Source organism: Lampetra planeri, chromosome 2 (assembly GCF_965212315.1).
Source record: "Lampetra planeri chromosome 2, kcLamPlan1.2.h2, whole genome shotgun sequence".
In the NCBI taxonomy this organism is placed as follows: domain Eukaryota; kingdom Metazoa; phylum Chordata; class Hyperoartia; order Petromyzontiformes; family Petromyzontidae; genus Lampetra; species Lampetra planeri.
The window spans coordinates 6,162,255-6,177,749 of NC_136108.1; the positions used below are offsets into that span (position 1 = coordinate 6,162,255).

General features: G+C 51.3%; 1 protein-coding gene across 2 annotated transcripts in view; it reads left to right on the forward strand.

Moving 5' to 3' along the window:
- Window positions 1-15,495, forward strand: part of LOC144725692 (N-chimaerin-like) — an 88,071-nt gene that overhangs the window by 66,395 nt on the left and 6,181 nt on the right. For both annotated transcript variants that reach the window (XM_078604656.1, XM_078604655.1), the window contains exons 6-8: window positions 1,124-1,463; window positions 7,216-7,293; window positions 12,310-12,394. In XM_078604656.1, coding sequence (XP_078460782.1) covers window positions 1,124-1,463; window positions 7,216-7,293; window positions 12,310-12,394 — 503 coding nt within the window. The remainder of the gene's footprint in view (window positions 1-1,123; window positions 1,464-7,215; window positions 7,294-12,309; window positions 12,395-15,495) is intronic.

The following is a 15,495-nucleotide window of genomic DNA, read 5'->3' on the forward strand; positions in this document are numbered from 1 at the left end:
CAAAGGTGCGGTGATGCGGCTCGCCGAGCTGGAAGCCGCGTTGATCCCACAAGCGCGTTGATCCCACAAGCGCGTTGATCCCACAAGCGCGTTGCACCCGCAGCCAGACCCCGCTGCCGCCCGCGTTTTGAACCGCAAGCCCGTCCGTTGCGTTGACGCGTCACGGCTTGGAATTGAACCGACTTAAAAAACAACTGAAAGCCGCCGCGTTTCCGCCATTTAATCAAGACGGCACTTATACGAGCGGCAGCTTCTAACATTACGCCTAATTTCACTGCGCATAAGCTGCACGGCGCGCTTTGATCACCGTGCCCGCCGAGTTTTCTGGCCAAGTGATGGAATGGCGCGAGGGGCTCAACAATTGCCTCCACATGTAGCACAGCATCAGATTAACTCCATTTTCTTAAAACGGCGGGGGGGGGGGGAGGAGGTGGGTTTGAATGCTCGCTGCAATCGTGGGTTTCCTGAAACGGCAGCATTGGGTAAAATCCGTGAGGCCCCTTCAACCGAAAATGGGAGTCAGAAGCTGCTGCTTACGTCTAGCCTGCGATTCCTTTCATGTGCAGACATTAGAGATGATTGCGTACGTTTAAATACAGGTACTTTTCAAATCACCGCGTTTCCTTTTGACTTTCGTGATCCCAATTTCATGGCCGCCGAGAATGTTGGGCATATTTATTGTCACGAAATATGACGCCAAATTCTTTTTAAATTACTGCTAATTCGCGTAACGGTTACCCAGTGGGAATTACTACTTGCGTTGTGAGTTGTGTTGTTATTAGGGGGTCTATCAAAATTGAAATCCAGCCAAAGGGTTTCCCTGAATTTAGAGACAGAAACCATAGCGAAAGGGACACGGCTCGGCTGTCCGTCACCACGGGGAGAGCCGCTGTCCGTCACCACTGAGCTCGTGCCAGGCCAAGTACACTGCTTAACTCTGTATGTATGTTTGTGTGCATGTATGTTGAACTTCTTTCACACCATACGTAACCAACAGTGCGTGGTGAAGGACCGCAAACTAAAACAAAAACTAAACCAACCGAGCCGCTCAACTATCCGTTAAATTGCGAGCGAGCGCGACAGTTACCATCGCTTTAATCGATCACTTCTATGGGCGCCGCAGGTTCGGGAACCAGACGCGCAACTTCCGCCTCTTCTACGACGGGAAGCACTTTGTGGGCGAGAAGCGCTTCGAGTCGATCCACGACCTGGTCACGGACGGCTTCATCACCCTCTACGTGGAGACCAAGGCGGCCGAGTACATTGCGCGCATGACCATCAACCCCATCTACGAGCACGTGGGCTACACCACCGCCGGCTCGGCGGGGCCCGCGGGAGGCGGCGGTGGCGGCGGCGGCGGGAGCGGGAACTGGCGCGCCGCGCGCTCGGGCGCCGCTCGGGATGTCCGCGCGGTCACGCCGTCCGCGCCTGCGGACAACGAGCTGAGCTCGCCCGGCGACAAGGTAACCACGGCGACGGCGGTGGTGGCGGTGGTGGCGGTGGTGGCGGTGGTGGTGGCGGCGGCGGCGGCAGTGGCGGCGGCGGCGGCCGCTAAGTCAGAATCAGAATTTCGACCTGAAACTTTCGTGACTGCAGGAATTCATATTCTTGGTTCTTTCGGTAAAGTCACGTTGATAGAAAATAAAAATAAAATAATAAAAATTTAATACAAATTTTAAATTGAAATTATAAATTGAAGATAATGAAAGCAAAAAACCCACGACGTTTCGATCGCAACACAAGGGGTCTTCATCAGGCGAACTTTACCGAAAGAACCAAGAATATCAGAATCAGAATATTTGTTGATACTGGATGAGCTTTTATTGGCTAATTTTCCCGGGCGTCCAGTAAGGGGCTGGTAAGAGCGCTACAACAACAAACAATCCAAAACACGAATGCAGTGCCAAGCACAGCAGAGGCAAATGCAAAGTGGAGGCGATGTCGTCACGGAGCTTTTGAGGGCCCGGTCTGGGTGCGCTGCTCCAACCGGCCGTTGTTTAGCGACCCAGCGACGTCCGTACGGTGGGAGATGCGCACGCGCGATGATTTGCCCCGTGGCGTTCTCGCGACCGGTCGCCAGTTTTGCGATGGACACATGGTAACGCACGGAGGTTGGCAATCGCCCGCAATGTAATGCTCGCCACGACAAGGTGACACGCTCAAGGTAACGCACGCAATGTTACAGAAGCGAAGGTAGCCTTTAACAGACTTAGGGCAAGTGCTGTTAGCGAGCACCCATGAAGGCCGGCACAGTACACGAGGGGGTGGGTGGCCAGCACCACGCCCGACCACCTTTGTCTCCCCAGTGGCACTAGGTACTCATTTGATGCTGAGTCGACCTAGGGGAGGCCCAGGGACGGGTTTAGATTATCGTCACTGGTATTGGCCGTGAGTGGGAATCGAACTCGAGTAGCCGGGTTCGGAGTGCGGCGTAGCGCTAACCACTTTGCCACCGCTCCCCACACTCCACACGCGTGCGCCCGCACCGACAATGTAACGCACACACGCAGACAAGGTCAAATGGCAACGTTCTTTGCGCACAGCCACGGCGCCATGCTTGGACGCAGGAGATTTAACGGAGTGTTTACGCGCATCTGATGAATAATCCAAACACAGCAATTACTCTGCGCTTTTTTTTCACATCTTGATGTCTTAAACTTGAAAGTTGCGTGGGCTGCCTGTGTCACGTCCGGCACTGTAAACATAACCACGGGACCCCCTAAACAAACCCCAACGAGTCATCGTCTGGCTTCGCCGGAGCGGAGATTGGAGATATCCTATTTTTAAATATACCACAGTTATTGCAACGTCAACCAATTATTGGCCCACCGCGGCAGTGACGACATTGAACAATTGGCACGCGATGATGTGACGGTGGTTAATTTTAGCGGTAATAACAATTTTTTTTACGTTATTTCATATTTTCAAATACCTTTGTTTATGATTGAGCTGGCGAGGGATGGTGTTTTTGTTGCGCTATGGGTTGCGTTGAGGTTGGGTTAGGGTTGGGGTTTATGTTGGGGTTAGGTTTGGGTGAGGGTCTGGTGTTGGCTTGGTTATGGTTTTGTTTGGGTTGTACTCGCGTTGCGGTTTATGTTTTGGGTTATAAATGAGTGTGGGTCAAATCAGCGATACTTGAACTTCTCACAGATGTCCTTGATTTACCAAAGCCTGCCGCCGCAGGATTTACTGCACCCGAATCCCATTCAAAGTTCCTCCTTTCATTCTTCCACATTCACTCCCCCTTACAAACATAAACAATAGCCCTGACTGTATAATTCCCCATCACAGTTGGCCATTAATCACACCCCTGGTGTCTCCCCCCTCCCCACCCCGCCTCTCCACCCCTCTCCATCTCGGCCGAGTCCAATTATTCCGCACAAATGGGCTGTGACGCACACGAGGCTCTGGTTTGCCCAGAGGGGGGCAAATGCCCCGAGAGGCGAGGAAACTTGCAGGGGCACCTCCTCCTCAAGCTCAAGTGAAAGGTTTGATAAAAATGACCTTTGAGAAACGAGTGGACACAAGTGGTGTTTGTGCGTGCCATTAATTTCTGATTCATGGGGCCTGCACTAACCGCGTATTGATGTTTGCTCTGCGCGTGCTTTGTGCGCATGTATCTCGATAGCTCGGTAGAGCAGCGGTTAGCGCTACGCTGCGCTACGAAACCCGGTCACGTGAGTTCAATTCCTGCTCACGGCCAACAACAGTGACGATTATTTGAACCGGTCCTGGGCCTCCCCTAGGTCGACTCAGCCTCAAATGAGTACCTGGTGCGATGTGTAAACATCGCCACTAGGGAGACAAAGGCGGCCGGGCGTGGTGTTGGGCACCCACCCTCTTGTGTGTCATGCCGGCCTTCATAGGTGCCCGCTAACAGCACTTGCCCCAACAGTTTGTTCAGGCTACATGAGGGATCTTTGTCTTTGTACCTCTTGTGTGGCGAGCCGCAGTGTTAGCGGTTGACACGTACGGTGCGAAAGAAGATCAACATGCATAAGAGAGGTTTTTGTTAGTTACATCGCGAAAATATAAATGTCGTTAAATCTGCAACCACCCGACACATCCAATTAGTGAGAATTTGTCACGTAAACAAAAAATACTAATTAGTTGCTAGTTCAGCACATCGGTTGTGTTGGAGAGTAAGCGTTTTATCGGTGATTACAGCTAGCGTTGTCAGGCCTACATACATACATATCTATTCGCAAGCGAATATTCCGGATTTCTATTCAACGTTATCACGTTCTTGAGGGAATGTAAAAATATATGCGTAGAGTATTTCGATTTTTTAGGAACAAAAAATTAGCCTGTTCGTCCGCAGGAGCCGGAGAGCGGAGCGTGGACATCGTGAGCGCTGTCACGGCGATCGCGTGGCTCTGTTTGTTTTTTTGACGCTGGAACGCAGTCAAGGAGCAAATGTCGCAAAGCGATTACACTAAAAGCACAACTGTCCAAATCGGCTTCGGATGACTGCTGTGATCCCAGCGGCTGCGTAATTTGATCATGTCAGGGCATTGGTAAAATCCAACATTCAAATAGTGGGTCGGCAAAGTGCACATTTCTCTGCAGCACGATCAGTTGGGGGGGGGGGGGGAGGTGGGGGCACGTGGCTGAGTTCGCGCCCACGCTCGCTCAGCTCCCACACTCGCCCACCGTATGTACCCACAAGAATGGGTGGGTTGTTAATCGGTTACCTGCTACAGACACGTGGAGCAGCAGAACGTGGACATTGGCAAAGAAGCGCGGGGAGGTGCATCCTTGGAATTGCACTGAGAGACAGAAAGATAAACACGTGGATTAGGGACGGTTATGCAAGTCAGAGACATCATCTGGATTGTGTTGAGAGAAGTAAGTGGGCTCGGGCCGGACGCGTCGCTCGACGCCACTCGACGTGTCCTGGTTGAGACTGACAACGGGAGTGACGGCCAAAGGAGGCAACACGCCCCCGAGGAATTCGCCCGCCGTGGAGATGGAGCGATGAAAATCGGCTCGTGTGCAGGATTGTGAGAGACGGAAACGGCTTGGCCTTCGTCCTGCGGCGGATGGGTTCCCGGCTGATGACGCGTCACCTCCGCATCGAGTCTCGTGCGCTGCAGTGCCGTGGGCGGGCTGCGGGGCTGGCGTCTGTCTGCAACACCGTCGCGTTCCTCGTAGTCCCTGGCGGATGCTCCGCTGGGCTTGGGCCGTCTCTCAGACAGAAATAAGCATGACTTTGTTTCATCAACACAAGGTCGTTCATTAACTAATTCGACCCGCCGGGGGCAGAGATTCACTACGTGTGTCCGTAAGTAAAAGTCGCGCTGTTTGAAATCATGCTGTCGTTTTTCTTTGCACCACATCGAAATGTATGGTTTGTTGGGTCACCCGTGTTGGCTGGTGCCCTGGACTGATGCAGTGGAAATTGCTCCATAGATGGGCTCGGGTCTAAGCATGATTAAACATTCATCTCACGCCGTGATCCTGACGTAAATGTGTCGCCTTTGGCACAGTTACGTTTAATGTCCAGTGGACAGAATGGAGCAGTGTTCCGCTGTGGTGAGCGGTGGTGATGGTGAGGCTCGCAGCAGAGCCCTGTCAGCAAGCCGTGTAGGCTGGGGTTGGAGGGCCACTTGAGGATGGGGGAGCATCACTCTGGCCTAGATGTACACACTCGCTGCCCTTCGTCAGACGGCAAGAAGCACATTAAAATTTACCGGGGCGTCCATGTGAACCTTGGCAAGACAATTAAACATTACTGAACATTTAGGATCTCACTCTTTGTAGCAGCATTTATTATTTATTTAATTTCAACTGACAGACGTTACGTATTGAATGCATAAGGTGCGGTTTTTATTCTGTCGAAGAACGCGTGGAACCATGATGGGATTACACGACTGAGTTGGCCGTGTCGACGGTGAACAGCTCTTGCAGTGGTGCAGAAGGGGGCTTGTGTAGGCACTGGCTGCACTTTCAGAGAGCAGAATAGTGAGCTGAATAAAGAGGTCAGACCCAACATTTCCTCTGCATATCTTAAACACAGTATTAACCGTGGCTTGTGCTAACGGCTCACCGCCTGTTAGTCAGCTGAACTAGTGCACCCGAGCATTACTTGTTAATTTGTATTTTTTTTCAATGTCCGGGCTTCTAAAGTTAGTGTTTGTGTTTTTAATTGTAATTGGGCCACTTGTTTATTATTCTGGCAAATTTCCACGATGTTTTTGGAAAAAGCCCCTCTCGATTTACAGGAAATTGTTCATCGGGAAACGTGAGTCACACGAGCGATGCCCTGCGTCGTCGCATCGCGCCGTGAGAAAAAACGCAAAATGCGCTTTAAGAGCCACAGTAGTTCCCAGCCTGTGCTGCTAACCCCACGCTGCTCGCTCACGACCACCACCTTTTCCCTACTTTGCCCATGCTCCTAGCCCATGCTCACTTCCCGCCATTGGAATTGGCTGCTCAAAGCCCCTTGAGCCACGTCTCTTAGCGTCGCTTCTGTGTGCGTGCGCGCGCTTTGGGGCGGGGGGTGTCCGATCGGCGCGTCAGGGCGGTGCGCATCACTGCTCGCTCGCTTTCATCCTCCTACGCCACGGGCGGAGGGCGGGCGGACGGGCGGGGGGGGGAGAGCGGTGCCGGGCGATGCGCGAGCGAGCAAGCTGGCGCCTGAAATAAATGAATTTATCCGCGTAGAATCGCGCGGCTTCAGAAACTGTGCCGCCGCTCCGCTCCGTGAAGCCGTTGAACCTCTAGCGGAGAGTAGAGGCTGCTGTCGGTTATTCGTCGTGCTTGCGGAGGGACCTTCGGCCCAAGTGGGATGGGCTCGTTGGACACTCCGGCCGGCTGACCACCTGTGCGTGCCCCAATCGCCTTTTGTCAGCGAAACGGAGATGTGTCACTCGCGAGCCGGAGACGGCATTTAACGAGCCCGAGTCGGAGGTCGCGAGCCAGGCCAAGCGTTGACGAGCCGGCGCCGCGAGCCGGCGTTGCCTTGGGGAGGCAATGCCGTTACGGCGGCTCGGCCCGGGCGGCGGTGGCGACGGTGGCGGTGGCGGTGCTCGGTCGATGCCCGCGAGTTGCTGCTGGCACACGGCCGCACGCAGCGAGCCGGGCTCGCAGCAGGAGCTGCTGGTGGCGGCGCTGGGCGGGCGCCCCGGTGCCGGCGGTGGCAGAGGCGGCGGCAAGCGGAGAGGAGCCGCCCCCTCCATCTGGCAGCCCCTGAAACTGTTGGCCTATTCGCAGCTGTCGGCGCTGGTGCGACGCGCCACCCTCAAGGACGGCGAGCACACGGCCAAGTACGAGAAGGCGCACAACTTCAAGGTAGGGAGACACTCGGAGACGCTCGCACCCAACTCATTTCTGCGTGTGTTTCTGCGTGTGTGTGTGCGTGTGTGCGTGCGTGTGTTGCGTGCGTGCGACCTTAAACAATTAGTCATCCCTCTCTCCACTGACAGCACTTGCTCCTACAGCCCACAAGGGTATAGGTGGAATATTTGGGTTTTCTAAATGTGTCTGTGTGTGTGAAGGGCTTAATTTCTCACTTGATATATTCTGGATCTCTGGTAGACTGGAGTAGGCACGTGACTAGTAGCTACGGGCATACCGAGAGGTATACTGGATGTGGTGTGCCGGTCGCAGATATATTTTCCAGGTCTCCAAACCCGGACAGAGGCGGCTGAAATTGAGCCCTGATTGTGTACAGTGAGGGAAAAAAGTATTTGATCCCCAGCTGATTTTGTACGTTTGTCCACTGACAAAGAAATGATCAGTCTATAATTTTAATGGTAGGTTTATTTGAACAGTGAGAGACATAATAACAACAAAAAATCCAGAAAAACGCATGTCAAAAATGTTTTAAATTGATTTGCATTTTAATGAGGGAAATAAGTATTTTAAAAAAAAATGTGACATCGTGCCTTTGTATCGCTCTTCAAAGTGCGATCCCTTCCTCGAAGCCGTCCGTTCAGTCCACGAACAGGATTAGCGTACGGGGTGATCAGAACCGCCCACCGCCTCTCCCACCGATCCCGCAGCCCCCAGCATCACCAAGCTCGTTGGTGAGGAGCTGGCATCAGCTCGTGCCGGCAGCCCGCCCCGAGTCCTCCCACGCTCTGCGAGAAACCGCTGCCATCTTCCTGCTCTGCTATGGGAATTCATTTCTTGCTGGGTACTTTTCCTGGTCTCTGGTCGACCGGAGTAGGTGGTACGTAGCTTAAACGATGACTAAAACTATTTTTTATTTTACCAGGTAAGGTCCACTGAACTATGTAGCTCTTTTTCAAAAGTGACCCGGGCACAAATGATAGCGCAACGAAGTGGCTTATCACGTGTAAATGTATAGCAGCCAAATACTCTAAATGCACGTGTCTAAATGTGTAGGGAAAAATTCGCAGGGCCTGGAGAAAAATCCACGTGACCACGAGGGGAGAACATGCAAACTCCAAATATACAGCAGGTGTCAGGGTTGGGATCGAACCCACAACCTCCTGCATACCAGGCGAGGTAGTTAACACCTCGCCACCGTTGCACCTATGAATAATGGCCGCAGCCATAGCAAGAGCTATACGGGATGTGGTGTGCCGGGTAACGGAAATATTCTCCGGGCCACTGACCCAGACAGATCGAGATAACGGTGAGAGCCGCCACTTCTGCCGCTGCCTCTACAGCTGCCCTCCCCATTAACCCGCGGATCCCGTTGGCGGTCCACGATGGTTCGTATTCTATTGCTGCGGTAAATGTTGCACTCTGATGTTTCATTTCACGTGTCTCTTGCCGTTATTTTATGCATTTTTCAGCTGCTTTTATGTTTAAAAAATAATCGCTACCACATGTGCGTGTGCGCGCACACGCGCGTTACCACATTAACAGCAGCGGTCTGCCGCTGGAACAAATTTCCTTTCACCCTGTTGTGTAGGGGAAAAAAATGCAGTTCTTATAAAATCACAGCCACATGGCTTCTCAATTTGCAGACGCGGTCTTTACATTGCTAAAATTAAACATTCTCCACTTGCACCCGTCATCCTCGTACAAAATCACCCTTTCGCTCCGAGCGAGCCAGCCGGCCGGCCAATGGCAGGGCTCTCGTCACCGAAGAGACCAGTGCCGCTCAGGCACGTGAAGGGGGGGGGGCTTGTGTGTGTTGATGCAAACACGGTGCACAGCCGTGGGGGGGGGGGGCACGGTGAGGGGGGCTGTATGTGAGTCACGCCAGTCGCCTTCCATCCGGCCCACTTTCGCTGCTTCCTGCTTCCCAGAACCCATTGTGAGTTCGAGGCTCTAGTTTAGGTCAATGTCACGGGCTGCGTGCATGCGTGGGTGGGTGGGTGGAGGGGGTAGGGGGGGCAGCACCTCCCGCGTTTGTTCTGTGGCCGTGACCACGGCTCGGCCCGTGCGGCTCATTCTCAGCTGCCTCACTCCTCTGTGCCTCGTCCGGCCCCTGCTTATCGCACGCGATGCAGGGCACCGCACGTAGCACCGCACGTAGCACCGCACGTTTGCTCTACGCTGGATTCCCGGAGAGACCACCAATACTAATCCTCCATAATTACGCTCGATTATAATAACAATAATAATCAGCTTTCCACTTTGGAAATCCTCCTCCGTGTGTTCTCGCGTCACCGATGCCAACCGCGTCCCGCTTGGCTCGTCTCAATTTGGCGCACGTACTTGGCGAAGTTTCGTTTTCTTCAGGGTACACTTGCGGTGTTGTATGGAGCAGTACGGTTGGCTACGTACGGTGCGAAAGAAGAAGAAGCAGTTGAGTCGTGAAAGCGAACACAGAGGTGGGAACGTGAGCGATTGGATCGGAGAGCAAGTACATGTTGGAGACATCGCATTGACCATCAAGAAAAGTAGGTGGGCTTGGGCAGGATGCGCCGCTGCAAGGAATGAGGGCCAGTGATGAAGACTGGCGAGATGGAGGAGAGGACACGCCGATCGGATGACCACGCTGGAGATGGAATGATGAGATCAGCTCACGTGCAGGAGTTCCGATGGATTTGTTCATCCTGGGTATGCAACAACTTGTACGAAGGCCTTTTATCCAGCAGTGGATAAATCACGGCTTGTGATGATTTTAAGCATTTGATTGCGTTTTTAGTCGAGTACATGTTAAAACTACTTGTGGACAGATACATTTTTTTGCCAGATTTTTCATACAAGCATCGTTTAGAGAATTTGGCCGCTAGAAATTTCCGCGCGATTAAACTACTTAGTTGAGCTATCATCTGTGGCCCAGGTAGCTTCTCGAAAACATCTGTTACAGCTCAGTGGAGCCTGACCTGGTAAAAACTATTTTTTTTATTGTTTTATTAATGTGGAACGGTGTGCTTACCAGCTCGGTGTGCCTCCTTGGAATACATTTGAGGTTTATGATCTTAAATAAATGCTTAAAGCAGCATCTGCTCCAACACCAAGCCACGGTGAAACGAGTGACGAGCTGAGGACATCGCATTCCTGTCCATTCGTCAAAGAGCCATGGGCATTTGGAATTCAGACGATGCCATCTGGCACTGCTTTACATCTTCCTACCTACGGGCACGGTGGGAGTGAAGAGTTTTGCGAAGGGGGAGAGAGATGGGGAGAGAGAGAGGGAGGGGGAGAGAGATGGAGAGAGAGAGTGCGGCCAGGAGTTTTACGATGTAGGCAGAGATGGCGCACGCGGGAGGCCGGCTGAGAATACGAATACTCAGGACGCTAACTTGCGGCACAATCGACTGATAGTTGAACACATGAGTCGTTTGAACTGCAATACAGAGATGATGATGATGATGCGGCTGGCAAAGAGAGTGTGCGGTGGGGGAGGGTTAGAGGCTCGAGGGCAGATGGGTCTGCAAGAGCAGCTGTATGGAGATGAGCTGAATGCGCCCAGCCAAGCAAACGGAGGGCTCATATCAAGCCTGCCCAGAGCCGTTCACACGTGACCGGGAGGCATGAATTGAGGCTTCTGTTTGTCTCCTCGGTGGCGTCTCTGGAGCCGCGTGCCCTTTGTCTCCTTTATCCGATTGCGTAATCGCCTATTCGTAGGAATCGATGCGTGCTTGCCCGGATTTTTTTTCTCCCCAACCCCTGCGTTTCGTTTGTTTACAAAGGGAACGCCCGGCGTCTCCGCTTTGCCTGAGCAGAACGTGTTCCCAATTCACCGAAGCGGACGGTTGAGAGCGGCAGTCTCCTTCTTGATTCTCACGTGTTTTTTTTATTCGCGAAATTTTAACCCACGTGGTTGGCAGATGCGTGCTATTTTCATCACGAATTTTGTCATCTTCAAATGCTTTCATTTCACGACAAACGCCGACTTGCAAAGAAGCTTGCACCACCACCCTTCAAGCCTTATAACATTAGTAGTACAGAGAAGAATTTTAACCTTTTAAGTGTAAAATCATATATTCGATGTTATTTACCCAAATGCAAGCCTCAGTCTCTCCAGGTGCTCAAATAACCATCGTGCAATGCTCATATTTTCTTAGAAGCTCTCAGCCAGTGTTGGAAATTCCACATTATTATGGTGGAGGCAAGTCCCTTCACAGAACAACGGCATTGTCCACCGTGTGTTGCGTGTAACGTTCTCCCAGAACTGCACACGGGGTAGATGCAGTGGTGCGAGAACCATGTACGCATGTACGTATGTTGAACTTCTTTCGCACAGTACGTAGCCTACCGTGCTCATCGGAGGTACGTACCTGGGCCGCTCGAACTGAAACAATTGGAATTTCCCGATGCGCCGACCGTGATTCATGACGGCGACGCGTGATGATGATGATGCAGTAATTTCGCTCACTTACTGTTGGACAAATTACCCTGAGTGGCAGAGGGGGGAGGGGAGCTGGATCTGGTTCCTTGACAGGCACAGCGCCAACTCGTGCATCGCGCAGTCACGCGTCGGGAAAAGAGCCGAAGATGAGGCCGACTGTCGTTGGCTCGGTCGTACGAGACGCACTCTGAGTGTTCTCGTCGTTGTTATTTAATCAAGGACAACTATCTGGATAGTTTTCATCCTCGCTTTCGCCCAGCGAAATGTAGACGCGGTTCTTTGTTTCTCAGTAGTGACCTCTTCTTCAGGGTCAGAAGTTTGTTTCCCCGGGTAGAGGTCATTGAGCTAACAAGCTCTTCTCTGCCAAGGGGTTCAAAAATATGACTTTTGGTGGCCAGTTCGCTTCCTAAAGAGAGAGAGATACATCGCTCAGTGGGCTTTAAGCCTCGAGCTTGTTTTGAGTAAATGTTACGAAGAGCTTCTATGCGGTCCCCTCCACTGAAGAGCGACTTTACCCCCCCCACCCCCCCCCGTGCGTTGTCGCGGCCGCGGCGATGTCTGACGACTGCTCTCCCCCCCTCCATCAGGTGCACACGTTCCGGGGCCCCCACTGGTGCGAATACTGCGCCAACTTCATGTGGGGCCTCATCGCGCAGGGAGTCAAGTGTGCAGGTGCGTCGTCGTCCCGCCCTATTCCGTCACGTCTCTGTCGTAGTTGCATGTGGAGGTCTGCGGCTGGCACCTGGCGTCTGCAGGGGGCCAATGTGGCTGCTGTTCTCTGGCTCCACTCCCTTGCGTGTCCTTCCGGAGTGGAACGTGTGTTTTGTCGGTGTGGAGGGACAGTCGTGTGTGTGTGTCTGTTGGGGAGCGGTGGTGTAGCGGTTAGCGCGCTGCGCTACGTACCCGGCGACCCGTGTTCGATTCCCACTCACGGCCAACACCAGTGACGATTATCTGAACCGGTCCCGGGCCTCTCCTAGGTTGACTCGGCCTCAAATGAGTACCTGATGCGGTGTGTAAACATCGTCACTAGGGAGACAAAGGCGGTCGGGCGTGGTGCTGGCCACCCACCCCCTCGTGAACCATTGCGGCCTTCATAGGTGCTCGCTAACAGCACTTGCCCCTACAGTCTGTTACAGACGAAGCAGGAGGAGGGGGGGGCATATGTCTCTATCGTGCACCACTCCCTGCTCTCCTTGCCCTCCTTGCCCTCCTTGCCCGTGGTTCTCAATTAATCCATAAATGTTTATTTTTTGTTTGACGGAATAATTTCAACTGAATGAAAGTTGCACGGATTGAGTCGGTAGCAATTCAATTCGAAGATGTAGATTTGGTCGAGTGTTCATGTTTTTGGGCTGCAGCGCTGACCGCGTTTTGTTGTTTTCCGGCGGGTCTGTGGCCTGCTTTTGGAAACGAGGTCACGGTCTGCGTGGCGGGCGTCCGGGCTGGCGGGTTCGAGGTGTGCTGCATTATGTAAGCGCAGCGCCTCCTGGGACAGCGCGTCTGCAACGGCTGTGGCGGCGGCTGCGCTATTTGAACGTCATCCCTAGATTGAACGTTGAACACTCACTTGATTTGGAGCAATCTTTGGAAGGTAGGGTGTTGACTGTTATGTTAGCCGACCCTCTGCGTTGTATTGCATTCTGTTTCTAAGTTTACTACGTTTGTTTTCTATTTCATTTGTACCTGATGATGATTGCTTATGTTGCAATCGAAACGTCGTATGCTATTATTTAATTTATTTCTCTTTCTACGTGACTTTACCGAAAAAAACAAAGAGTGAACACTCATTTGTTTAGAACTGACGTTTTGTGTTTAGCTTGTTGTTCCCCCCCACCTCCGATGAGAGGGGGGTTGGCTACGTACAGCGCGGAAGAAGTTCCACGTGCACGCGTACATACGTACGTGCATCGCTCCGCAAGCCACGCGCTTTGCTGAATCGGCCGATATCGTTTCATCTCGCGGTTTGTGAGCAGATGAAAGAATCGGAGCTTCCGAGATAGAGAGACAAAAAAAAAACGAAATCATAATAATTTCATTGCGATGTCTGAAACACCCCCCCCCACCCCCGTTTACTCTGTTAGAGCTCAGCTCATTATCAGAGACGGTTGCGGAAAATAAATAAATTGTAACCACGCAAGCCCAGGTGGTTTGCTCTGCCGAGACGACTCAGCTGTGCAACAGTGCACGCATCTCGCGGGTGACTGCCTGGCCACTCTTAGCAGTGGAGCCATGACAGTTGCCAAGCGACAGGCACCGGGTGAAGAGGCTGAGAAAAGCCTCGGCAATCGGGAGAGGGTGTTTATCATGGGACCTCCTTTTCCAGTAGCAAAATATGAGAATAGGTTTTCCCCCTTTTTCTGGCAACATAGTGTAAATGCTTACCCCGAGCTCTCAATAATCTGATATTGCACTGTGTTTGAGTTGTACGCCTTCTGGTGTCATCTGGTCCAACACCAATGGGGACTAGGCTCTAAAGAAAGCCGTTTCGGGTGTGGACCAATCAACTTCAAGGACAGTGCATATTATTATCATTGTCAGAGTTGCTTCTTTTTGTTTGCTTTTTTGACTACTTGTGTTGTGGTTATTGCAAACATGATGCCTTGAATAAAGGTGTCAGTTTTGTACCAGTTTAAAAGGGTAAAAACCTACTACTACAACAAAACAGGTGTTAAGATTTCGATTTAAAGCTTTCGTGACTGCAGGGATTCATATTTTTGGTTATTTCGGTAAAGTCCCTTCTACCTGACTTTACCGAAAGAACCAAGAATATAGGTGTTAAGATGTTAAAACAACAAACTGCAACCTTTTACAAGGAATCATGTCTGCATTAACTACAATAGTTGTGGTCAGAATGCAAACAAAAAACATACTCTGATAATGTATTCATTGTCTTTGAAACTGATTGGTCCACACCAGAGACAGCTTTCTTTTGAGCCTCGTCTCAAAACGGTGTTAAGACCAATCAGTTTCAAGACGATGCATATATTATATTCTTGGTTCTTTCGGTAAAGTCACGTAGAAGGGAAATAATAAAATAATATACATATAAAACAATTATATATGAATCCCTGCAGTTACAAAAGCTTTAAATCAAAATTTAATGCATATATTATCAGAGTATGTTTTTTGTTTGCATTTTGACCACGAGTATTGTGGTTAATGCAGACATGATTCCTTGTAAAAGGTTGCAGTTTGGTGTTTTAACATCTTAACACCTGTTTTGTTGCCAGAAAAAAGGGTAAAACCTATTCTCGAGATAATATTTAGAGAGGATGGAAATCAAAGGGATAGCAACTTTTATCTGGCTTTCTTGCATCAGTTTGAAGATTAATCGGACCAAAAAATAAACGACCTTCAAGTTATGTTATCGAACCCGAGTGATGTCCCATATTTTTAAATACGTTGGCCTAGTGACATAATTGGAGCGTTATGATGGAGCGCTTGATGGTAACTTTAAAGTCTTTTTATTTATGAACTTTCGAGCGCATGTCAGTCGGCCTGGAACACACAGCCTGAGTGTGTGTCTACTGGATAAAAGCAATTTGAGTTTGGATTGCATCAGCCTTCAATGCTCTGTATCCCTTTCATGTGGATGATGGTATCTCGATGGTGAAGCAATGTGTGTTACGTACGGCTGCCATTGCCATTTGTTCACGTTCGTCATCGGAATGGGAAAGGGTTCAGTTCCAAAAGGGGCAAGCAGATCTTCCCCGGGGCTTGAGAGAATTTGCACGTGCTCCAGGCACGAAAAAGAAATGGCGCTCATTAGT